This window comes from Anomalospiza imberbis, chromosome 5 (genome assembly GCF_031753505.1).
Source record: "Anomalospiza imberbis isolate Cuckoo-Finch-1a 21T00152 chromosome 5, ASM3175350v1, whole genome shotgun sequence".
Taxonomy (NCBI): domain Eukaryota; kingdom Metazoa; phylum Chordata; class Aves; order Passeriformes; family Viduidae; genus Anomalospiza; species Anomalospiza imberbis.
In genome coordinates, this window is record NC_089685.1 from 46,605,273 (window position 1) to 46,631,237 (window position 25,965).

The following is a 25,965-nucleotide window of genomic DNA, read 5'->3' on the forward strand; positions in this document are numbered from 1 at the left end:
GAAAGCCCTTTAGTGGCCTCACATTTTAGGTTTTCATCTAAGCTTTGATCTCGAACACCAGCTATAGTATTTTTGATTTTGAAGCTGGTAATACTAGGGGGGGTAAAAGGATTGGATGTAGGTAGGTCTGTATCTCATTTGCTGATTTACTTATAAAACAACTTCTTTTGTGATTTACAAAGCAGCTATAAAGACCTTGCAATCCCTACAGCTCCCCTTGTGCTCTCCAAGCTGTTATTTTATATAACTGTGGAATTTGGTGTTCAGATTAAGGACTTTTGGTACTTTTTTTGTGGGCTTCGAGGTTTTTAATGTGATATTGGTTCTCTTTTTGCGATGTTCAGGGCTACTGTCTTTTCATCAGAAAAGCTTGATTCTATAACACCACCTTAATCTGATCAACTGTACTGTCAGTAATGAAAGGTCACATCCAGGATTTATAGATAGCTGAAAAACAGCTATCTCCAAGCTCCTGCTTAAGCAGTATATTTAGACTAAGTGACATTATAAAAGGAAAGATGCATTTCTTTGAAACTGCCTTCACTACCCAAAGATCTTTAGAATGTTTACACGGGCAATAATTCTTGAAGCTGTTATGAAACCATTTCACCATCTGAAGTACTGAATCACAGATTTAGGTTGGAAAAGACCTCCAAGATCATCACATCCAGCATGAACCCAGCACTGCCAAGGCCACCTCTAAGCCATGTCCCCAGGTGCCACACGTACATGACTTTTAAATACCTCCAGGGTTAGTGACTCCACCACTGCGCTGGGCAGCCATTCCAAGACCTGAACAACTCCTTTGGTGAAGAAATTTTTTTCTAACATGCAATCTAGACCTCCCCTGGCACAACTTGCATGCCAAATCTAGGACAAGACAGCATATTTAACAACACATCTAAATGCCACATAATAGCATAAGACCAAAATACTGGTGACTATAAAGTGACACACTGGGTGGAAGTTTATCCTTGATGTTACTTCCAGAGGTGGCACCTCCAGAAGGTGTAGACAGCTGAATGAAGCCTTGCATTTAAAATAAGACAGACAGTGCCTGACCTCATTTATGTCAGCGTGACTCCAGAATAACTCTTAAAACAAGGCTACAGCATTATTTTGGACTTAGATACTTAAACTAACTGGGATATTTGTGCTTAGTTTTCTGTTTATTACATATCTCAGTCTACTTTCACTTTTCCTGAGCAGGATGTAACTGAAGGAGAAGGAAGTGTCCTTGCTGGAGGCAATCCTTCCCTGACTCCCTCAATGCTGCTCTAGGCAATCACCTCCCCTGTATGAAGGTTAATGAGAGCACCAAGGCAGGACCCAACAATAGACCGTGGGAATGGATTGAGACATAATCCATAGTCCCAGGAAGATAGCAGAAAGCATTCCAGTGCCTCCAGAGTGCATTTGCTAAAACACCTGTGACATACTAAAATCCAAGTTACCGTGCTAAAATCCAAGTTACCTTCATAAAACCGGATCTTGTCCCTTAGGATCACCATGCCTTTTGTGAGCAGCTGATTCTGTAAATAAAATATAGACTACATTTACTCAATTCTGTACTTCTCTACAGCCATGATATTTCACATTTTGTTCATTCTTAACTTTAGACAGTGAAGGGGTCTTTTATTTTAAAAATTAATCATCAAAGAACTCTTGTGGTGTCCATCTTACTTAACTCACTCGGGACACTTGTGAAATGATGCTATAATCACCTGCTGTTTTTAGGACAAAGGATGTATTTTGTGCAGTACAAAGTGCTTCTTGAACTTCAAATGACTGACCTACAAAACACGCACTTAGAGAAGCAGAAAAAATATTGCTTCAACAGACAGTGATACTTAACTCCCAAAAGTTTTTCCTAGTAACTCTACTGCAATTAACTTCACTAGTTTACTCAAGGACTTCAATTTTAAGCTAAAAACCAATGTCTGAAACCTCAAGACAGCCAGCAGTGACCTACAGAAACACCGTGACAGGTTGGGCTTTCCCTATCTAACTATATGTATGTATATAAAATCCCAATCTCATTAATCCTTTCATTTCAAAACCACAGAGAAGTCAATGGACATCTCTGAATGGTTTCAAGGGTCTCCAGGTCATCATTTGGAGTGGGCAAAATTATTTTTCTCAGTAGCATAAAACAGAATTGGATTTAAATAAAGAAAACAAAGGCCTACCTGCAGATACTCAGTGAAAAATGATCCCAGTTCAGTTTTCAGTAACTGCCTGTATTAAAAAAAACAAGAAAAGAATCTGTGTAATCAGCAAATCACATTAGCTGTGCACTGCATGAATGAGGGGAAGTCACTAATAGCTAACTACTTTAGTATGAGCACAGAGACTGTCATTAATGACTAACTACAAAGACAGCGAACAGGGTCAACAATGTCAAGACTCAAACCAGCATTTTTGCGTGTTGAAAAATATTTGCTGTCATTTTAGATGCTTCAATTGCACATTTGAAAGGAAAACAAGATTCCATGAAAAGAGGATGCTTTCCATCCTACATCCACTCAGGAGACTGGACAGCTGAAGTTTCATATGGTTTCAATGAAAAGGCAGGGAGGAATTTAACAGTTTAGCTCTGCCTTTCATGATCCCTCTACACAAAAACCTACAAAGCAACCTCAGAGAGCAACTCTCATGAAAACTCCCAAGCAAAATAAAACTCCCACGAACTCTCAAATTCAGAAACTGAATTCAATTTGGTCCATAAGCCTGTTTGTATCCAGGTAAAATTCGCCACATGGCTAAAAAGGTGTGTTATTTAAATCTCACATGCTGGATGCTAGGTAGCTCTTCTCTTCATTCAGGTCACTATTTAGATGCATAAACAACAGCTCGGACCTCACAGAAATGCAGCCCCAGCTGGGTTTTCTGAACACATCTAAATCTCTTGAAAACCTGTCTGCGTGACCATGTCAGGTCCCATGAAGAAGTGATGTCAAGTCTGACTTAAAATCTAAACACTCACTTCAATTAGGGTAATTATGTGAATTACATATTCAATGGCATGTCATCTCTCCCTTTCTGTTATATCTTTAACTGACAACTGATAAATCAAATTATTTAACTATCAAATAATGAGACACCAAACCAAATCCAGCATATCCCAATATTCCAGGAAAGTCTACAGGACTTGATTCTGTTGTTTTTCCGACACATGCTTCAGCACAGCCTCTTGAGATCTCCTCCAAGTTCAGGGAAGAGAAGATGTCTGTCTTGAGGAGGCTGAAATATGGTATCTAGGTTTATTTATCCTTAAGCACACGTCACACTGACCTCACAGCTCTGGAAGGTCTAGGCAGAAATAAACAAAAAATAAACAGAAGGAAGGGCATTTTCAGATGCTCGTAAGCATCTATGTCCTTTTCAGCTAGAAACTTGATTAATTTGGACAAACTATTTATGGAGAAAAATTCTGAAAGCCAGCTGAGGCATTATCCACAGGTCTCCTGCTGTCAAGAAGAGCTGTTAGATCAGCAGCCCCCTCGGCATGTGGCTGCAGTATGTGGGAGAGGACAGCTCTGGCAGCGCCCTGAGATTCTGCCCTCAACAGTAACACTGACAAGCCCTTGGCAGGGGTTAAAACTCCCCTCACTCTAAGGCTGCTCAAGTTCCAGTGCCTTAAGAGAAGCCAAGGAGAACAAGGTTGTGACAGCCAAATTGTAGTGTGTTCACTCCAAGTGGAGATTTACTTCCAGTGAGGTGACTTTTTTCTAGATTACAAGTGATGACACCACAGGTTCATCATACTTTGAACATGGATAGACAGACCATTTTTAGGTTGCATTAACAAGAAAGTTGCAGATTTTAGTTTTCCTATGAAAGTGACAATTTATTCTCATGTATCTCTTTGCGCCACTGTTTCAAGAAAATACTGGTGCTTTATGCTGACAGATCTTGCTTAATTTTCTACCCTCTCCTCACACTAGCAGCTCCAGATGGATTCCGCACAGTCTTGAAGAGGTGATGTGCAACTACCTTCTCTTTTAGTATTTTAGGTTCTACTGATGAATTCTGGTATTTAGGTCAGGAAATAAAAATGTATGTTCTACTTATCCAATAGTCAGCTCTCTGAGAAAACAAGATCCCACCACAATTCCATTTTGTCAACTGAAATCAAACAACCAGCTTGTAGGTAGTTAGTTATATGCACTGGACTGCACCACACCAAGCCTCCACTAACGTCTCTGTTTACAGGGCAGAAGAACTGACAGCACAATTCATGCATCTTGCTTTTTGAATCCCTAATAATACAGATACTTCAAGCTACTTAATTAATTTCTAGTGAAAGTTCTACTGAGGCCCTCGGGCCAGATCAGAACACTGGTGTTTGATATTCTTTGTATATATTAATTTAAAAGAGATCCACAGCAAAACTGGATCCAAGACATTGCTTGTAATTTCTTTTTCATCCTTGCTTAATTTTCTTTAACAAAAACCAGTTAGGCTGTCAGATCCTAGATAATTTCAATTACTGACCAACCTTATCTAGACATGTGGACATCATGGTGGAATCCAGGTAAAAATCTGACTAAACCTAAAAGAGATCCCTGACCAGAGAGCAGATCTTATTTCAAGTACATCTGATTTTTAAAGCAGGCATTTTGCACTCATAAAGCTTCTCTGTCACTGATATCAGGTCTTCATTGCCTGTTAAACAACCTAATAAATTAAGATGAAAACATAAATTCCCTTAAAATGTGCTAAAATAGCTCCTGAGTTTTTCTTTTCCCTGATGCTGCTTCATTGGTTCATTTTAAAATTAACTCTTGCAACATTACTCAGAATGGAAAGTGTAACACTGCATAATAGATGTTAAATAAAGTTAAATGAAGCAAACAAGTGATTTGACTGGGTTTGAAGTCTGGCTGCCAAAGAGGAAATGCCACTAAAAATGTGCTTTGTTTGCATCACATCAGTATCCTGAAACTCAGAAAAGAGGCAGCTATAAATATGCATTAGCTTTAATACAGGACATCCAGCTTCCACTGTGTTTCCCTTTGCTTCTTTTTCTTCTTTGTTTTAAAAGTGGTCAAAATAAACACTTTGAAATGACATATGGTACATGAAATGAAAAAGGAGAAAACACTATTTGATTATTAATACTGCAGACATGGACCAAGGGAAAACTAAACAGTCCATATGTGCATGGAGATTTTTATTACTAGACTTTTGACTTAATCTCCTAATAAATCACCCAGTAAGGGCCCAGAAGAAGGAATGCACAGGTCACATATTGGTGACACTCCCAGTTGCTGGGACTTTACTGTGCTTCATCAACTTTAGCAGAGCAATTCAGGAGTTCCAGCAGTGTGAGAGAAACTCAACTCCCACACTGGTTTTATTGCAATAGGGATTCTGAGGGCTGTGTGTGTGATTCTGTATTTAAGGCCACTTTCTAATGCCACAGGAATGCAAGAATGGTGTCAAAAGGCATTGGTGCAAACAAGTGGCAGCTCTTATGAGCCAAACTTAAAAGGAAAGTAAATGGTACTGTACAGATTTGTACCCACTGATGTTTCCTTAAATAATCAGGGTTCAAAACCTCGACATGTGTGTTCAGGAGAAAATTTACATATTTTTTTGCATATATGTGACATATGGTAGTTGAATATACATGACATTCCTGAGTCAAAACGATGGTGTGCAAATATTGTTCAAATATTTACACTTGATCTGTGAGTCAACTTGGATATTCAGGGGTTTATTATGAAAAATATTCCAGAATCTGCTCCAATTAAAGTGGTAAAGTTAAATAACTTCTTTTAATGCCCTGTAACTATTCAAAAAAGTAACTAACTTATTCTAACCATTTACTTGAATGCTTCCACACTTGAATTCTGCCCAGTGGAAATAACGGACTTGCATCTCATTTTGTACTCATGGGAAAATGCATCTAAAACAATCATAAGGCAAGTATACACTTGTTCCCCTTCTGAGTCATGTTTATGTAGCAGGTATTTTTATACTCAATAATTACACTAACTCAATAAAAGTTATTTTGAAGTAAATAACAAAAGCAGTAAGACAGGTATTTTTGGCATGTGTCAAATCAGCAGTTTCATCATCAGCTCAGGTATGAGGTACCAGGCATTCTCCCTGAAGTGAGCTATCAGCCGAGATACCAACAAAGCAGCATTATCCCTACCCAAACAAAAAGAAATGGGCCTATCAAGTGGCTGCAAAGCCCTCCATAAAATGGGAAAAAAAAAAAATCAGTGTATTTCTAGTCAGCTTGCATGCTCAGCCACATGAGATGCTGCAATGAATTCAACTCAACTATGTTACCAAGCATCATCATGGTGCAGGGTTTATAGCCAAGTAAATTAAAGCAAAATTTGGGCACATTTCTATTTGTTGGTTTATACCAGATTATATTTGTCTGTCACATCAGCAGTAAATTTCTTCTCTTCTGTCCCTCATCAGCAGATGAATATATTAAGGGAAATGCATTGGGCCAAGAAATCTCAGTCCAGAAGCACCTTTTTTTGTCATTCAGATGAAGCTGAATAATCCTAAAGGCACTTATAATAATCACACTGATTAACCATTATTCCAGTAAGTAACTCAACATGATTGATGGATCATGCTAACTGACAGACATCCTAGAAAAGCTATTCTTTGTATGCCATTTTCTCACCTGCAATGTAAGAAATAACTGAAGAGTAAGTTTATTTTAACTTCAAGAAGAGCAAACACAGGCCCACTATCATCTGCCTGGACTTTTCTGAATATTTTCACAATTAAAGGAACCAGAATGGGCCAACTATCCCAGACTGGGAATCAAACAGGGACAGATAAACCCCGAATATCTACATATTCTGGGGAATATACTGGAGAGTCTGACTCCAGTGCCCAGACAGAGTAGCAATAAGCAGTAAGGGAAAGGGAATAACCAAAGATCATATCTGAAGACAGCTAAGGAATGTAATAAGGTGTCTGTCTTTTGTAAGTGCAGATTCTTTTCCACACTGGACAAATTTCTATAAGGAAATCCGCTACCTTGCTCTTGCCAGTGAGAGGGTTTGGTAAGTAATAAGAAGTGCTTAAAAAGTAGTAAAATGTGAAGTGCTGTAAATCCAGTTATCAGCTTATATCTTGGTAAGTTTTCTTTTCAACTGTAACGTAAAAAACTCAAATGGTAGGATTTTCACTTTTTTTTTAAAGGGAGAAAAGTTCCCATCATACACCTCACTGGCCTACAGTTAGTCTGCTGCAGGTAGTATCATCAGAATATGGGGAAAAATTGGAAACATTAACAGTGTTACCCAGGCCATAGTGTTCAACGGGACAGCTTTGTCACTTCACATATGTTCATGCTGTGGGGAAGGAGCAGTAGATCTAAGGGACCACCAGGTAGGACATCCTTCCTTGCCATGTCTCACTGAGTGCTTGCAAGCTTTACCTCCTCCATGGATGCAAGGGAAGCACCTGAGAGTGGCACCTCTGGAAATGGCATTATCACTGCCGTGCAATAGGACTGCATCACTAGAGAGGTCCAGGTTTTCCCTTCCTTAGTTTTAAACCAGCACATCAAGAGGGACTCTGAAATAAGCCCTACTGCTCAGGGCTGAATTCCTCCTGCAGAAAGAGGGATCAGCTGTCGCCCACAGTGAGGTGCTCACACGCAGCAGCAGCAGAGATTACTGAGGCAAAACGGACTGCGCTGGTCAAAACTGCCACTGGGAGAAAAACTGTAACGCTCTGCAGAAGCTGAGAAGTGTGAGGGCTGGCAAACAGAACTGAGCACCTGGCTGAGAACACCCTGCGGCCGAGTCTCTTACCTGACTCCTTCATTGAGGTTGTAAAGCTCATGGTCTGGGAGACCCTTACGCTGGAATACTGCTATCACTCCATTGTGGATACTGAAAGAGGACATGAAGAGTCATTAGTGCCCAGCAAGATTTGAGAAGGGTATCACCTCCACACTTATCCTAGCATTTCTGTCTAGACACTTCAGGACCTTTTAAAAGTCATAGGTGACTTCTGGTACTCTACCCATCCCAGATGCCTAAAAGGAAATGACTGCCTAGAAAATAGATAACATCTTTGAAAATCAGGTCCTTTTGATTTGTTCCAGCTCAGTGACTTCAACAGCTGCACATCTGAAATCAGTAATTTCAAAAACTTAGGCCAGTATTTTTAAGTACTTCAAGTATGTCAACTATAGCTTTTAACACACTCACATATTAAGTATATTTGAAGCATTTGAAAGTATAGTTTTTATCTCTATGGCTCAGTACAGAGACAATTAACAGCTTCCATTGCACTGGAGTCTGTGCAAGGCGGCAGCAATCATCTTTAGAACTCTGGAAAGCAGGACAAGGACCAGATCTGCCCATCCTGTACGTATGAGGGTGTGGGGTTGCTGTGCCTTGTGAAGAAGAGCTAAAGGCGGTTGGTATCTGGTATAAGGTCTCCAGGGGATTCCTGCTGGTGGAAGAAGAGCTTATCATAGAATCACAGGATGTCCTGGGTTGGAAAGGACCTAAAGATCATCCTGTCCCACCCCCTGCCATGGGTAGGGACACCTTCCATTAGAGCAGACTGCTCCAAGTCCCATCCAACTTGGCTTTGAATGCTTCCAGGGATGGGGCAGCCACAGCTTCTCTGGGGACCCCATGCCAGGGCCTCACCACCCTCACAGGGAGGAATTCCTTCCTAATATCCAATCTAAACCTACTCTCTGTCAGTTTGAAGACATTCCCCCTTTTCCTGTCACCACATGTCCTTGTAAAATGTCTCCCTCCTCCTTTCTTGTAGGCTCCGTTAAGGTGCTGAAGACTTGGTCAGCTCTGGCCTGACCAAGGGCCAGATCCAGCTGCACAGGGCTGCTCCCACTGCAAGGGGATGTCATTGCAGGAACTATGCCAGGCAGCAGCAGAGATTGCCTTGGGAATGCCAGTGTCCACATTAAACTTTCCCAGGCCCATGATAAGACAGCTCCTTTCAATGTTGGCTGGGAACAGAGGACTGGTTGGAAGGTGAACTCCACACTGTTCACTGAGAGATTCAAAATGCAGGCACACAATAGCAAAGAGATGCACTATCAGAAAAGCTCAGCCACCTTCATCTAAGGAAAAAGGAAACTAAAAGCAGCAGGTGAAGGGACTGGCTGTGGAGAAATACAGATGCAGACAGAAACGAGAACCATTATCCTCTTCTCTCTTTTGTTCCTTTGAAGACGTTTCCGAGGCCTTACACACAACTGCTGCCACAGCAGTCCCTCTTTCTCCTCTCCAACCACAAGCACAGACATACATTCACAATCTAACCCAAGATTATTTTGGCTGGCTCATACAGACACACTCAATTTATGATTACTTGAAAATCAGCAGATAAATGTCTCTGGTATAGAGTAAAGTGACTTGAGTATTTTAATATTATGAGTAATATGGGAAATAAGATCAATGTAGTGAATAAAACAGTCTTTTCACGCTCTTCTGATTCAGAAAGGAACTTTGCAATGTTCCCTGCCAGACTTCTGCAGGAAAGAAATATCTCTCCTAAAAGGCAACGTGCTCTCTCTCTTTCCCTCTGGCACCCCTTTCTAAATGAGGGAAGAGGTCTTCTCTCTCCAGCTTAACAGGTCCATTATTATTCCTCAAAGAAATAAGAGAGAGAAAGCTTTCTTAACCAGAATTAAAGGGGACAGGTTGTGAGCATTAAACTTGTTGTCTGTATAGTAGAACAGCATCTACATAAAACATCCTAGCAGTGAACTTTTAATCTGCCTGGGATCTCCCTTGCAGTGAGGGACAATATCCTTGTCTGGAAAACAAGTCTTGGCCTCATTAACTTGACCACCTGCCTTTCCTTCCCATCACAGGCAGCAGTGCTTGTATGGAGGGTGCAGGATATAGCCCCCTGCCTGCAGGTTATATGGGATGCTGTTGGTGGCCTCAGTTGGTATAAAGATAATGAAGTTTGCTTAAATCTTCTTAGTTACCTTAAGCTAATGAAAAAACCAAACCCAGACCTTCATTAAATCAATGGGTATCTATAACAAGTGATTGCTTAAAAAGAATTGGTCAGAATGGTTCAACCTTTTGGTGTAAAGAAAATCTGAGCTGTTGCTTACACATAGAAGTCCTGAAAGATGCTTGAGGCGGGTGGATCACTTTACCTGTGCCTGCAACCAGGCTTAAGTCAGTGATGTACATAATTAAACTTATATTGCAGTAGTTAACGTGAACTGAAAATGCCTTGTAAACTCCCTTCTGTAACTCTTTTATAACATGAGAGTTAATAATGTGTGCCCTCATGTACTAATATTACTGTGAACACCTTCTCTGTATTTGCTTTTTGTGTAAATGTGTGCACAGGAACATGGTACTGCAGGAAACAAAAAAGAGTCCAATAGAACCCAAAAAACTGCACAGAGCAGGCTCTCTGGAGAAGGGGAAATCAGGCTGTGATAACTGAAGAGCAGGTTTTTTGGGGGCTGCCTTTAGACAATGACAACAAAATGTCAGATGGCTCCAGCAATGAGCCATCCATCTAACCCATTAGTAGCCATTGTACTTACCCATCTCACGGTAGCTAGAGATTGCCAAAGAAAATTACCAGCAACCAAGGCAGCACTCACAGCCACAAAAATCAACTCAGCAGCCTAAGAAACTTCATCTCTTTCAAAAGACAACTCATTCCTCATTTGACTGAACCTCCAGAGGACGAGATGGCTCCAGCTGACCAAAACATGGTGAATGGCAGCTCCAGCACACACAGCACAGACTTTCCCCACCACTAGCTTCACCATGAAGGGAACTGGAAGGTGTAAATCCCTGGAGCACAGAGCTGGATGCTTGCTGATGGCATCCCCAGCCAGCCCAACAGGGGCAGGGTCAAGGTGGGCATGGTGGGGTGGATTATTCTAATTTTTGCATAGTATCAATCTATTATAGGCTACTGCCTACAGAGCTCAATACCACCAAAACATACATTTCTCCTGAGTTGCTATTTGTCCATCCAGACACCACTGTGGTGGGAGGCTGGCTCCCTCCAGTACCACCCATAACTGTTCTTTTACTGACATCTGGAAGCCAAGAAGGAAAAACTATCGCGATTAAAACAGTTTTCTGCCAGGTCAGAATCAGTTTGGCCACAGAGATGAGGAACAACTCCAAAGCTGTATTTGCAAGTCTTTTTAAGTCCTGATCTTCTGTGTGTTTCAACTGTGGCCACGACCCTCCCAGCCTGGCATTTCCTGGCAAAGCAGCAGGAATGGCCAGTGTCAATATCCCATAAACATCACACAGATAATTTTAGTTCTCTAAAGCAACCACTGCCTTTGTGTGCAAACATCATAGGTGAAAACATTGCTGTGATTTTTATGTAGTGTTTGCAAATTCTGCCCTTCCCAGAGCTCCAGGTGAAGTCCAGAAGAAAAAACAATGCTGTGTGAATAATCACATTCTCTGACTACCAGGCAGTTAAAACACAGTATATTCACTTTCAAAAGGGACTAAATTAGTTAGGGCAAATTTCTTCTGCACAGTTACATGAACAGCTAATTAACAATAATTAACCTGATATACTTGCATCAAAACCTTCTTGAAGACACCCTTGTTCTAGAGCAAAACGTGATTTTTCTGAATTAGTTTAATCCAATTGGGAAGAGCCAAATTTCAGCACAGCTTCAGTCCAGCTGCAACTCCACCAGCTTTCCATGAGGCCTTGACCCTTCCAACATAAGCCCGCAGATACTAGTTTACTTATGTTCCTGGAACTTCTACCCAAAGTAAAGCAACCTGCAAAGAGGGATAGCCTGCAATTAAGCACTTGGTCATACAAGTGAAAATAAGCTGCTCTGGAAAACTCCCTCTTCAAAGAGTTTGGAGGCATTGGTTCACTCACCTCACCAACTATGAACACTGCTCTTACACATCAAGAAATGGAGACAGACAGGTGAGAGGACTTCCCAGAGGTGTTACTAAGAGTCAGTATCTCTACAGACTATAGGATGAAGACGACTGGTTTCCTGCATTCAAGGAAGTCTAAGTTATTCTGGAGGGCTACTGAGAGCAGCAATTCCCTATTACTACCACCACCTTCTGTTCCTGTAGTCATGGCTGGAAAATGCTCCATGAGGAGCAGTGGTGGCTGGGCCAGTGGGAAGTCTCTTTCACTAGCCCTGTTCTCCCTCCCACCCTACAGTGAGATTCTGTCTGCTCCCCAAGCATACAGAGTGCCAAACACAGAGGGCTTCAAATAAAGGGTCAGGGGAAAAAAAGGTGATCCTCAGACAGGCAGAAATATTTTAAAATACTTCTAAATAAAAGCTTAATAATGGAAGAAAGAGAAAAATATGCTGATCTGGAATATCTTCTCCACTAGAAAAGTCTTCCTGTGATCTGAATAAACACTAATCTTAAATTAGGAGATGAAATATGGTTTTCATGGCTGTAAAAGTTATTTTATAGCAAGTTGTTTTGCTTCCTACAACCCTGTAAAAAATTAGCCCAGGCCATAAAATCCTTTCAGATATGGTATGTCTCCTCGGATTTACTGCTGATCTCACTAATGTCACAAGCAACTTACCTGTTTTCTTCACCTTTTCTTTGCTATCTCCTACACCTTCATGTCTCTGTGAATTTTCCATATTTTCTTACATCAAAGAGAGTCTAAGAGCCTTTGACTAGAGGCTTTCCCAGAGCACAACTCAGTAGCAGCTCCTGATTAGGCAGTCTGTGCTGGCTCAGTCAGAATGAAAACCCTGCCATGGATTTTATTTATCCATGGATTTTATTTATTTATGGGCCTGAGTGGGCCCCCTGACTTGTGAGCTCAAGATTAAAACCCCTGGGTTCCTCAGTCCAATTGGTTTAGTCAGCATTCAGCCCTCACTTTTTGCCTGAAGCAGAAATGGGGGCTTGGGGGGAGAACAAGAACTGAATACAGTGCTAGTGAAAAAATCTGAACTATTTTAATCCAATGGAAATTCTGTGAGCTGTAATGAAGTATATTGTTCCGCGGTGTTGCCATTGGTTGCTAGTTAACTGCACTGTCAGTGTTTTGCTGCACAGATCTGGGGTCCATGGGAAAGCAAGCTCTGAAAAAGCCATGATATAATGTCTCATTTGCCTAATAGCAGGCAGCAGCTTGGCACCAATTTCCCTTTGATGTCACAGTGCTGAGAAGTTTCACTGCATTTTAGTTCAGACGTGAAGGGAAGTCCTCAGGGAGGAAGTTACTTCCTTGCTACCGCAGTGCTACATTCCCCCAATAGGCTGAATTTGGCTCCTTCAGGTTGCCCTCCTCTGGTGTCTTAACGCAGAAAGAATTCTCAGGCATGAGTATTCAGCCTGAGCTGAGACTGGTGTGAAGGGGGCAGAGGTGGCAGAGGGGACATCACTGGACCACAGTGGGCACACACAGAACAAGTGCAGAAGGGCAGCCATGCATCCACCCCCTCCTCTGAAAATGCCCGCAGTGACAGAGCTGCTGTCCTGCAAAAGGCCCCACAAGCAGCACTTCAGCTTTTCAGTCCCTGGCATGGCCAGGGGCAGCATCCTTGCTCTGCCTCAAAGATCTGCCTTTCAGCGTGGGATCAGCCTGTTTGTGTGGGGCCGAACCTGCCGCGTGGTGCGCTTCAACTCTCCCCACTTCAGTTCTCACAAACTTCATTCAAAGCTTCTTTGAAAAGCAGATACACACATGCCACACCCAGGCACAGCTGCTAACATTAGGCAAGAAAACAGCAGACATTTAAATATAGAATAGCCAGCCTTGGTGAGAGGGGAGAGGTCTGCTGGTGCATCTTGACTTCCTTGATCAGCAAGCTCTTATGCTTACACAGAATGAAACAACACAAGCAATCATTTCATTTGGAAGGAAAAATATTCCTGTAAACCAAAGTATGCAAAGTGTCCTATGTTGGGTTGTTTCAATTTTGCAGGAGAAAAATAAAGAAATTCCACAGCCCAAAATTTTAAAAAGCCAGACCAGATTTCTGGTGAGTCACACTTTAGATGTCCAGGAACATTAGTGTCCCCAGGAGAGAGGAACACAGATTCCCTCAGGACTAGACCCTGCTATATATGTCAGGATGGGCATGCACTGGTTTATAGGCAGAAGGTACAACAGATAATTTCTTAATCTATCTAATTGCGTATCATTTAAGACCTGACCTTCCTCAGGATAAAGACCCAGTTTTACAGCCTGTAGAATATCTGACTTTCTTAACAGCAACAGATGATACAAGTCTTTCTGAGCCTGAAAGAAGAATTACCCTCACTCTTTCACTCCGAAGAAAGCCTTGCCCTGTGTAATAAGAAATCAAGGACCTTCCCTTTGCCCATGCAGTGTAACCAGCTCATATCTGCAGTACCTGCCACAGCTCTGGGCAGCTGTGAACACAGGCACACGATGCCCACTTGACCTGCACCTGCAGCACTACCCCACTAGTGCTCTCAGGTGTTTCAGGGGAGCATGACATCAAAAGGACAGCCTGGCAACCCACTCACTGGGAAAAGCCAGCCCAGGGGTGGAAAGCACGGTTAGGTCTGAGTTCATGCAAAGAAGTGACAGTATGACTCATGGACACCTAGTCAAGGAACAGGCAATGGGACAGTTGTGTTGGATGAAATGTGCAGATGTCCAGCTCATTGAGCTCCAAGCACTTTTGGCCAGAGCTATACCTGTCCTGTTGAAATGAAAAGTTATAAACTCTCGCTTGCTAGCAAACTCATCTCAACTAGGAAAATCCTCTAGTTTGAGTATCAGCAGCCCCAAGCCTGGAACTCTCTGCCTCCCAGCAAGCCAGGTGCCTGACCTGCTCTCCATTCACATTGGCCTCCATAGCTCCCTCCCAACATGCAAAACCTGGAAAAACTAACCTGTGCCAACAAAAGCTGTCAGCACACCATCACAGAAAGGCTCTAGGGACTCTATTCCATCACCTTGATCCCCTCCCAGGAGTCTTACTCCCCGCTGCTTCCCTTAGGGCTACTGGTCATATAAAGTCCCAACTGGCACAACTCAAGATGGCCCAATCTATCCTTTAACTACCACCACCATCCATCTGCACATCAGGTACAACTCAGGGTCATACAAACAGCATGATATTTGAAAAGAAACTCAGTCTCTTCTGTGATCAGCACAGTTTCAGAGTTTAGCACACTCTTGGCATTCAACAACTAATTCTTAATACAGACATGAAACCACAAATCGAGTGGTGAGAAGGACAGAAGATATAACATTTTATATATTTTATTTTTCTCAGAATTTTAGCAAATGTGTCTGTAGTTCACTGGTATTTTTCTTCCTACAGTTGTACCACCATACAATTATAAAATACTAAAGATCACACTTTCCAAGCTGTGATCCAGGAGGTGATATTTCATTTTCAAAAATGACCTAAGAATTTAATTCCTAATGGTTCAGAGACTTAGATTCATCTTTTAAGATTGTCACCAAAATGGACATTAAGATGCTTTCTGAATAGCTGAGCTAATTGATACATTCACAACATAATGTTTGCATAGGTTTTCATGTAAAACAGCCATAGAATTAAAATGTATAAATACAATAAAACAAACAATCAGGGCTTATTTTCCCTGTCCAAAGTGCAGGTGCTTGCATGTGTACATACCCACATGCACACATCTATTTGTACTAACATGAGTAAACTTAGTAGAGTTTGTCATAACTATATCAACTACCAGCAACATAGATAGGCAGATAAAAAGTATGTATTTTAATAGCTGTGCACATGTAATTTAAAAATAAATAATCTAAGCCAAATAAACCTTGAATGAGAATATCTAGATAGACACAAAGATACATTTGTAGCTGGACCCTATGAAACAAGTTGTTGTCTGTCACAAAGGCTGAAGGGAAGGCAGGGACGCCTCTTTGTTATGAGCCTTCAGAGAAAGATTAAGAGCACGGGGAAAAAAGGCACTCCTGTGTTTATCTGAGTGGGAGCTCCAGTGCGTGCACCAAGACAGCCTGTGAGCCTGCTGAGGTGGGAGCCAGGCAGCCCAGCCTGCAGCTCACAGAGCAGCCACTTGCACGTCAATCCCACGGCAGGAGCACGGGAAGACTGCCAGGAGCCAGCAGAGCACGAGACCTTACCTGTTCCAGGTAGCGTTGGAGCAGGCCCGGCGCTGCTGGGTCCCCCGCTCATCCAAGGCTGCCTGCTCTCTCTTGCCCAGATCACTGAGGCTGGGTGAACTCATGAACTTCAACCTGCGAAGAGTCCTCATGGTCAAATGTGTGTTTGCGTGTGGCAGCTACAGATACACCATCCTGTTTACACACATACACACGCAGCTGGAGCAGCGGCAGCAGCAGCAGTGCGAGCAGTTCCCTCCGTCTGCTGTTCAAAAAAGAAACTTAAAAAAAAAAGAAGAGAGAACCAGTCTCTACGGAGCACACCTCTGCCAGCAAGAAAACAAACCTTTAATCAGATCAACTCTGACGTCATCAACTGTGGTTAATAATTTCTCCAGTCCTTTCAAAAAATAAGTCAAACTTCTGGCTGCTGCTACAGCACATTGAAGGGGCCCCTTGTAACCACAGCAGCCCCAAGTGTGAAGGTTTCCCTTCGCCGTGGCCCCGGGCACCATGTCCCAGGAATCTCGCTCAGCGCTGCGGTGCTTCACCTGTCATAGGAACTGCTTGGCTCCCTCAGCAGCCTGGGGGTGCAGGGGGGCGGGTCTTGCAGCAGCATTTCCCAACCTCTCCCCCCCTCTTCCTGCACTCATAAATGGAAACAAAACTGGAGGGCAACAGACAGGAAAAAAAAAAACCAGAACACCAAACCTAAGTAACCAGCACTGACGCACTGAGACTTTATTGTGAAGTTTCATAAACTGCCCGTGCCCTGCCACGTTACAACATTGAATACTCGCACTCTCACTCATACATCCACATCCACACCCTCAGAGGCTGCTCTGGCTCAAAGCCTCACACAAAGGACTCGCAAGCAATATAACTGGGGAATGAAAGCAATGGTCTGGGGTTTAGCATTGGGAGGAATTTTTGGTGGCGCACAGAAGAACCAGATGTTTTGCCTTTCTCTGCCTTTTATTGGTTTTGTTTTATTTTTAAATTGCAGTAACAGCTGCACAACTTGGGGCATACTAAGTTTCTACAAAAGCCCCATGTGTCTTATCTTCAAAGGAAAAATCTCTCTCTGACTGCGGTGGTGGAGCTGAAGGATATGCTGCTGCAAGACTCCACCCCATGCTTAATTCACTGTCACTCACTTGCAGTTCTGTTTTAAATCCAGGAGTACTTGGCAGTCTTCTGGGATAGTTTGCAACAGACTGAGCCAGAACGTAAGAACAGCTCTTCTGTCGTCACTACAGCACTGATCTGCAAATACTCTGGTAAAAGCCACAAAGGCTCCTTGCAGAGTAACCTCACACTCAGTGCAAAGGGGCTGCAATAGAAGAACCTATCCTTTTTTTTTTCTTTTTTTTTTTTGTTTGGTTTTTTTTTTTTTGTTTGTTTTGTTTTCTTCCTGTTTTCTACTTACTCTTTTCATCTGTAATAGCCTATTGTCTAGATTCAGGCTATAACCAGATTTGTTGGTGTCCAAATAACAAGACAAAGCTTACATTACAGGGAAACTCAATTTCTCACAGAGAGCTCTGCCCCATGTGCATCATATACTGACGTGTTTTAGTAAAACACCAATTCCTCTCACTATTCAACCGAGGTCAGGTAAGTTTATTTCATATAAATATTTACTTCCAAAATTTGTATTTGGTGTTAGCTCCATGGGAACCAATTGCAGAACTACTTAGAGAAATAAATCTATTTTTACCTTGTGCCAGTTTTAGCCATAGTTGTTTTATCCAGCTGCTTGAATTAGCATTGTATTAATTGCCCTTCCCACAACAAAATTCGAAAGTATACAAACAAGCACCACAGTAGATGGCATATAACATTTCACTTTGGAAGGGACCTGCAGCCCCACAACTAACCTATGGACAAAGACATTACTATTCCCAGTCTCTTCTAGATGTTTAAATCCTTCAAACAAACAACAATCTATTATGCATATGGCAGCAAAAGGAAAACAAATACAACTATATATATATATATCTATATCTATCTATCTATCTATATATATATATATATATATATCCTTATTTTAAGGGATGAGACATCTTCTACAGCATACAAATGAGGGAGCAAACACAGCTCCAGCAGAACACTTCTTTATCCAAATGGGATGAAGGGCACTCCTTTTCTGTGGACAATATGGCTGGGGAGAGCAGGGGAACACAACTCAACCTAAGCTTCTGCTAAGGGCTCAGATAAAATGCTTGTCTGCCCTGTTAAGTGAAACAACTAGTTAGACAAACAAGGGGCAATGTAATTCCCTCTAATTTCATTTTCCACCTAGCTCAGTTGCTTTTCTGCTTCTCACTTGCTGTGAATTTGAAAGGTTTTGCAAAATGTTATTATACTGGATTAGATCTTTGGATTTTTTAACTCTTTGATTCCAGCTGTATGGTGAAATACTTACTACACCTGTAGAAGTCACTCTATTTATATGCCACCCCATCAATCTCAGTAAGCAGTACTAAACTCAGAGTCAATCCATGCACAAAAACACAGGTGAGCCAGCATTTCAATCTCCTGTAAAATTTTTAACAGGAGACAGGCTTTCTCTACACTCCTTTCTCCTTTTTATGATTTCACCTGACCAAATGTTGATTTATGATAAAATAAATAAATGATAAAATAAATTTATTTTATCTAAAATAATTTTCAACAAGGGCTACCTCCACCCATAATTGCAGAGTAATACTTCATATTTATACCATGCTGTGAGTCCACAGACATGCTTGACTTCATGTCATTCATTAACTTGACCTAAGCAGCTCTTGGGTATGAAGGGAGAAGATAAAATCTGCACTTCAGCATTACGAGTAAAGAGAGAGGTGGTGTGACTTGCCCAGGCCACCCCACAAGCAGGTGGCAGAGACATCAGGAGATCCTGGACCTGTGTTTCCCACTCCAGCAGAGGAACGAGTGGATCCTGCAGGGAATAGGCAGCTGGGGATTTCTGGGGCCCGGGAAGCCAGGGGGAGAGAACTCCTGGGAAGGGCTTGTGCTGAGCTGCGCTTCTGCAGCCCCTGCGGAAGAGCTCTCAATACAGTAGAGCACTGCTTCCAGAGCAGCTCCGCAGCACAGATTGCTCGCCACTGGCCACGGAGAGGGATGAGGGCACTGTCGGACTTCCTGGGAGGCAGGGGAGACTGGGGACTGGGGGGAGACCTCCCAAAGGCTCAATAAGGAGCACTACAAGCTTCTTAAACAGAACAACTGTACTCAGCACAATCACAGAGCTGAGACAGTAAAGTACTGGTAGGTTAATTCATTTAAACCCAGCATGCTGTACGTGGTACTACCACTATTTTGCTCATACAAAACCTGCAGCTCATAGCTTAAGTAGTTTAACCAGAGCTGCACAATCACATCAGTGAGGAAGGCACTGCCAGCCCTAGCTCCTTCTCTTCCCCTCCAACATTTCTCCGTGTAAAAACAGGCCTGTCTCTAATAGAAAGAATTCTTTGATCTGTGGGGCCCACATCCTGCGAGTGACTGCACAGCAAGTCCCAGAGGCACCAGAGTGCCAGAGCCATAGGGGAATTTCTGCTTACCTGGACTTACTTCTATCTCAAGGCCTAAGACAATATATAGGTAGATAAATACAGGCTGGAAATTGAAGAGGGTTTATGCTTTTACTAAAAAATTTTGTTAACATATAGATCCAGGACCTAGTATTAAACACTGCTTTTAAAATCACAAGGGTTACTCCACTGTTACCTCCAGATATGTCAGTTATGTCTGCAACATTCTGACTGGGACCTGTGGTTTAAAGACTGTATTGCTGTGCCTAGAAAACATTACAAAACAAAATCTGGGCAGTCATCCCCAAGCATACACTTGGTTTCAAAAGAATGAGATTTGCTGAAAAAAATAGAAGAAAAAGAAAGAACCATACATTTTATTTACTAATGTTATTTTTTACAGTTTAATTGTACTGTCTACTTCCAAGTTTCTTTTTGATCATGACGAGAGGGAAAAAGAAGCAAAAAGTAATGTTCTCAATGGGAAACATTAAAAAATTCACAATATATGAAATTCATAATAAACCTGTGACTGCTATGAGTCAGCATGTTTTAGACTACACCACTCTGCTACTGCAACAACAGATGAGCACTGCAATGGTATTGTGGGAAGATATAAACAGTAAGAGAATTCGCCATCTCAGTTTTATTCACCATTCAGAGCTTTGCCATGAAACAAAACAACTCAATAAATAAAAATTTTAATTGGAAAAGAAAAAAGCAGCCTACTACTTCACTTCATCTCCCAATCTCTTTTGGAGAAGAGACCAGAACTTCCTATAGTGATGCTGAGTGGTGTACACTTTGCAACCAAAGAAGAGAATGGTAAAGTGTCTCTGTGGCAGAAAGGAGTTAAAAATCTCCCTAGAAAAATGCATTTTAGTTTTTCATGAACTACACCACAAAACTTAGGGCATGCCTTGACACATGCCAAAGCTCAGGAATTAGTCTTCTGACAGAGCAGTGCAGCCTTCTTAAAGGCACAGCACATCCTGCCACGCCAGCAGATGAGGGCTGAGGCAGAAAGGAAGGAGATACAATCATCAGGAAAAAATAAAAAGAGCCAGGAGGAAATGAAGTTGTAAACCTTATTATTCATCAATTCCTTTGCTATAGTATCTACATAAAGCTCCTTTATCATCAGAAAACAAAGAATAAAGAGAGTAAAGAAAGTATGAAACTAAACAGGGTCTATTTACACCCTTCCTCCTCCATCCCACTGACTCTCCGCAACCTCTGGAGATAAAGGCATTCTTAAGGATGCCTTTTTGTTTATTGAGGTTAGTCCTAGGACACCCTTGGTTATGCTAGTCCTTTATCTTATTTCTGCCCTCACCACAGCCAAGCACTGATTTGTAAGAGAGGACCTGGCCTTACTTGGACATCTTCCCAACCTTTGGAACACCTCCTGTACTTCTGCATCCTGTGACCAACCATGTCTGCATGACCACAGCTGCCTTCCTCTGGACAGAGTAGGGCTTTCTGCCCCTTCACCTCCATGTGGGATTCACACATGGTATCTGTCTTTTAGGTTGTGACAAAGAAATGCTTGTGACAGTATCTCCTCCCTAAGCAATCACAACGTGACACCCAAGAAGAGCGCTTCGACTAGGGCTAGAAAGGGATGCTCTGCCCATGTTGCTACTTCTGCAGGTAATAGTCCACCCTGGAAAGCTTCAGACCTGACCTTCAGACAGCCCACAGCTGCTGCAGCACCACTGCCTGCCTCAGAGATAACACTGGCTTCTATCAAACATGGCCATCCATGCCATGGCAACCTGCAGACAAACAGGGCCTACTTCCTGGACCTTCCCTTCCACAAGTTTTTCAGTGTGAGGCAGAGCAGCCTGAGTGTGCCTAGGAGATTTTCTCAGCAGAGAGGCCTGCATCTGAGCAAAGAACCATCCAGACTGCAGCAACCATCCAATTCTATTTTCTTTCCACAGTCTGCTGATGGATGACATTTATTACCTGTACATTGAGCTCCTCACCTTGTTTCCTTCCTGCTTCTCCTTCACCCTTTGCTTTTGTACTCCCTCTTAGTTTTTTGTCTCTCTTGGCTAGCTAATGCTTTCTCAGGCAGTTTTTAAATATAAAGGGAAATGAAAATAGTTGGTACTAACACAATAGTTGCAAACCACTCTTCAGATGGCTCTCAGGGAATCAAGGCTTCAGTTCACCTGGTTGGACTGTGAGCTTTTCTTTACCCTTTTCACTTTGGGGATTCACACTGTTCTGCAGCCAACAAAACAGGGTCCTGAACTCAGATATAGACCCCAGTCCCCAGCATAATCTAACACAGGTTGTGAATAGAGCAATAACTGCTGAAAGCATCCATGAAATCCCACCCTCTTTGTCAGCAGTTTTTGGTTTTACAGAGCACAGCAATACAAGCAGTTCTTGAAATAGAGTAGACAGCTAAATCTTTTTTGTCTTGCTCTTCAGGATAAAGGCACTAGGAGAGAATTAGGACAGGAATAGGCCTTTTACACCCCCATCCAAAATATCAAGCTTTCCATGATAAATCAATTCTCCTGGCATGTAGTATTGCTCCTAATTATCTCTGTAAAGGTTCTGGGAATTAAAGACAGTGGTCCAAAAAAATGCAATGGTTCTGCTGGAGGAAGTAAGGACCAATGTTCTGGATTATATGACCTGTGGCATTACCTCCTTCCACTTACATGCCCCTAGGAAAGGAGATGGGGTTCTGAGTGCCAAATGTACCTGTTTCAGGTATTACTGTTGGCCACTCAGTGAAATAACAACCCATTGTAACCAGTGATTACTCCAAGACAAGCTCACAACTTTGCATTTAAACAGAAGTCAAATCTTAAATTTTGATTTAGAAAGCAAGGTCTCAAGAGTTCTGATCAATAAGTAAATAAAACATTTAAAATACTTTGTGCTCTTATTACAAGATCATGAGATAGTGGAAAATTAATCTTACAAACTAAATGAGCTCATAATACACATGATTTTTTGCCTTCCTGAGCTCTATGTCAATACTTTCCTAAATTGCCATCTTGCATAATTTTAATTGGCTCCCAGAACACCATGACCTTAATGCAGCAGCTACAGTATCTCAGTGCTGTCTTCTACAGTTATACATGGTACCATGCCTTCCAAATCTGTGAACCCTGAGAGATAAGAAGCATGTGCTGCACAGTGCTATTTTTCTTATATCTAAATATTTCTGATTCAAGGTCTTCCAAGAAGGCTGTGATTGCCTTGGAAGGTCACCAAGATAAAGAACCCACTGCAGCAACTCACTGAGTTTCTAATGAACTGCACTGGTGGGCAGCTGTTAGTTACAAGTAATATCCTGTCTTTCTCTCAAAGCCAGGATATTGCTTGTGCAATGTTCTCTCTGAGAATGGCTAGAAACATGAACTGTGCCTTAAGATTACTGTCCCCTCCTGTACCCAAGTCAGGAAAGTTACTTCAGACCTGAGCAATGCACAAGCCAGCTCTGCAAACTTGGGGAATCTTTGACTCTGGTGGTATTACACTGCTGTTATTTGCATGGTACTATATAGCTCTTTGGAACAAATCCTGTAGTCCTGCAAGAATCAACAAAAGCCTAGTGTTCAATACAAATGGATTCTTTCAGAAAATTCATCATTCTCCCTTTGTCTCACAAGGATATCTTTCTGAATGGAAAAATTGCCAGAGAGATTGAAAAGACAATCCAAAATTGCAGTACCTATCTGTGCACTTGGACTCTGCAGCACTTAGTGCGATGGAACTTTCATAGGAACTTAAAAATGGGGACTTTTTTCCATCCTTCACACACATATCCTTCACACTTTCTCATGATGAGACTGTCCCTTCAGACTGACATATTGGGCAGTGGAAAAAGCTAGAGTATAAAAAGCCTTAATTACACAGATTATTTTACACTTGTACCTTTAAATCTTCATTTCACCAGGTCAACAAGTCCAGTACTATGACCTCTCAAGTATGTATCACATTCTGAGTGTTTTCTCAGTATGCTCTGGGAAATAATTTATCTCAAAGGGCAGAGTGATGGAATTTTTAGACTCCACAGCACGATATGGAAGAACTCTTCACTGTCACTGCAGCTCATTAGCCAGTCTCAGTCTTCAATTGGACACAACATGATATCAACATCTGAGTTACCACACAGGTGGAATGTAATCCTCATCATTTAACTTTTGAAGGATTATTCAGACCTCAGTGATGTGACCTGTCCCCCTGGAGAAAATGGAAGAGGAATCAAAGGTACTACTTTTACCTTTCTTTATTACTGCAAAATTCAATGTAATAAAAGTAAGACTTAAGCTGTTATATGGTAGAATTATTTCACATAGTATTAACAGGTGGATCTATAGATAGAATATTTTGCTTGTACCTACACTTTACTACTGCCTGTATTCGTGAGATGGCAAATAAGTAAAAGGATGAAAACTGGAAACAGTTTGAATTACTTTCTTCCTTTTGATAAATTCTCCATAAGAGCTATGAAGAGAGACAAGACACTCATGACCACAGCAACAGCAGTGTAGTGGCCTGGGAGGACAGAACTGGAAGATGCATTTAAGACACTCTTGAGATAAAGTTCTGTCGTTCCAGTTTGGTCTTCCATTTTTTTTTAAGCTCATTCAGCTCTAGATACTAGAAAAGTACAGGAAAATTCAGATCTCATTCTGTAACTGCTGGAGAAAACTGGGCATATTCAGGGTGCAATGCATCCTTTAAAGGTTATTTCAGTCTGGTGAGGAAGGTCATGCTGGATATGTGCCTGTTCTCTCCACTGGCTATAAAGATATTATAATATGAGTAGTTCGTATATGGACATGATATTCCAAGCTGTACACACCTAAAATTAGACGACATGAATGTCATCCCCAAGATTTTTTTTTGCCTGATTGATCATAATACAAGTGCAAATAATCTGACATCCAATTAACAAATATTTAATTTCCTCAAGTACTTGCTCTGACCCTGGATGAAGAAATCTTCGAGAGCTATCACTGGTACAAGCTCAGCTTGTATTTCAAGTTGGGAGATATTAAATTAGTATTTCTAGGAGAATCTGCTGCTGAGAGGCATTGAGAGATTGAGAGGGGAAGGACAAAGGCTTTCATGAGACAGCCTCAACAGAAAGACTGGCTAAGAACACCTTCTGGCTAGGGAATCAAATGAAATTTTAGGAAGACTTCAGCTCACAGTTACACCCTCCAGCAGAGAACAATAATGGAACAGTAAATGAAAATAGTGCCAGATTCTCTTCTCTGTATTTGGAGGAGGTGAAAAGGGGAGCAAACAAAGAATCACAATTTTGCCAGGAATTTCCCATAATCCTAATTACTATAATAATGAGTGTTCCTCTGCTGTGACACAGTAAACCCTTCTAATCTCCTTTATTATCTCAACTCTCTCCTACTGACTTCTGTCTCCTCATGAGGACAGCAAATGTGTCACTTTGCCATTCCTGATTGGCACTGACATGCCAGTGCTTCTGCATATGCTGGATTTGAAACCTGTGACATTTCCATGAAATAACACAGGACACAACCAGAAAGTAACGTACAAACCTATGTACATATACTACCTATGTACAAGCATTTACTAAGGCTGTGGCCTGCAGATGTAAACTAATGGGGGCCTGAAGCCCTCAATGCCTGTTTTCTATGGCCCTGTTACAGTACAGCCATACTCCTAAGATCTTTAGATTATAGCATACCACAATGAAGAGCAAGTAATACTTGTGACTATAAAAATACATTGGAAAATGAAATTTGAATACAATAAAACTGTAAGCATTGCTAAAAGTTTACTATATTGCCAGCCAAGTAATGTATTTTTGCAAATAAAGAAACCCAAGTGGTTATAAAATACTGGGTTTGCAGTGGGAAGGCAGTGATTTTTCATAAGATGTTGATATTTCCAGTCAGCAAACACTCTGTCAAGGTGCTGGTAAGTTGCTCAAGGCATAATGTTTAATCATGTCTCCTCGCACGGTGGGAACTCTGATCTGACTGTCCATCACAGTAAGGTTACACATTACATGGCAATCTATAAACAGTGTATAATAGGTTAGTTTGCAAATGCTGCACTAAGAACAGAGGGCTTACACGTGTCTCTATTTATTCTGAGTTATTCAGAATACCAAGAATAAAAAGTTTTACAATGAACAAACCAAAGACGGGTTGTACACAGTGAATGTTTAAAATATTCCAGTGAAGCATGAAAGCAGCTTTTAGTTCTGCTGGCAGTGGCTGAATCTTCCTAGGAGTATTTGGAGTTGCAGCTGACAGAACTCATGTTTAGTAGCAGATTAATTGGTAGACTGTTAATTTACCTAAGAGCAGATGTGGGTATTTGTTTT

The 25,965-nt window shown here is 41.6% G+C and overlaps 1 protein-coding gene across 9 annotated transcripts in view; it reads right to left on the reverse strand.

Annotated features, from left to right (window-relative positions):
- The window catches only part of PRR5 (proline rich 5), a 132,858-nt gene that overhangs the window by 33,289 nt on the left and 73,604 nt on the right, over window positions 1–25,965 (reverse strand). For 4 of the 9 annotated variants that reach the window (XM_068190554.1, XM_068190556.1, XM_068190553.1 and 1 more), the window contains 4 exons: window positions 16,096–16,209; window positions 7,803–7,883; window positions 2,190–2,238; window positions 1,475–1,532 (listed from right to left, as the gene is read on the reverse strand). In XM_068190554.1, coding sequence (XP_068046655.1) covers window positions 1,475–1,532; window positions 2,190–2,238; window positions 7,803–7,883; window positions 16,096–16,199 — 292 coding nt within the window. In that variant the 5' untranslated portion in view covers window positions 16,200–16,209. Of the gene's footprint in view, window positions 1–1,474; window positions 1,533–2,189; window positions 2,239–7,802; window positions 7,884–16,095; window positions 16,227–16,285; window positions 16,356–25,965 lie in introns of those variants that run through there. The other 5 variants (XM_068190560.1, XM_068190552.1, XM_068190555.1 and 2 more) reach the window with 5 other exon arrangements.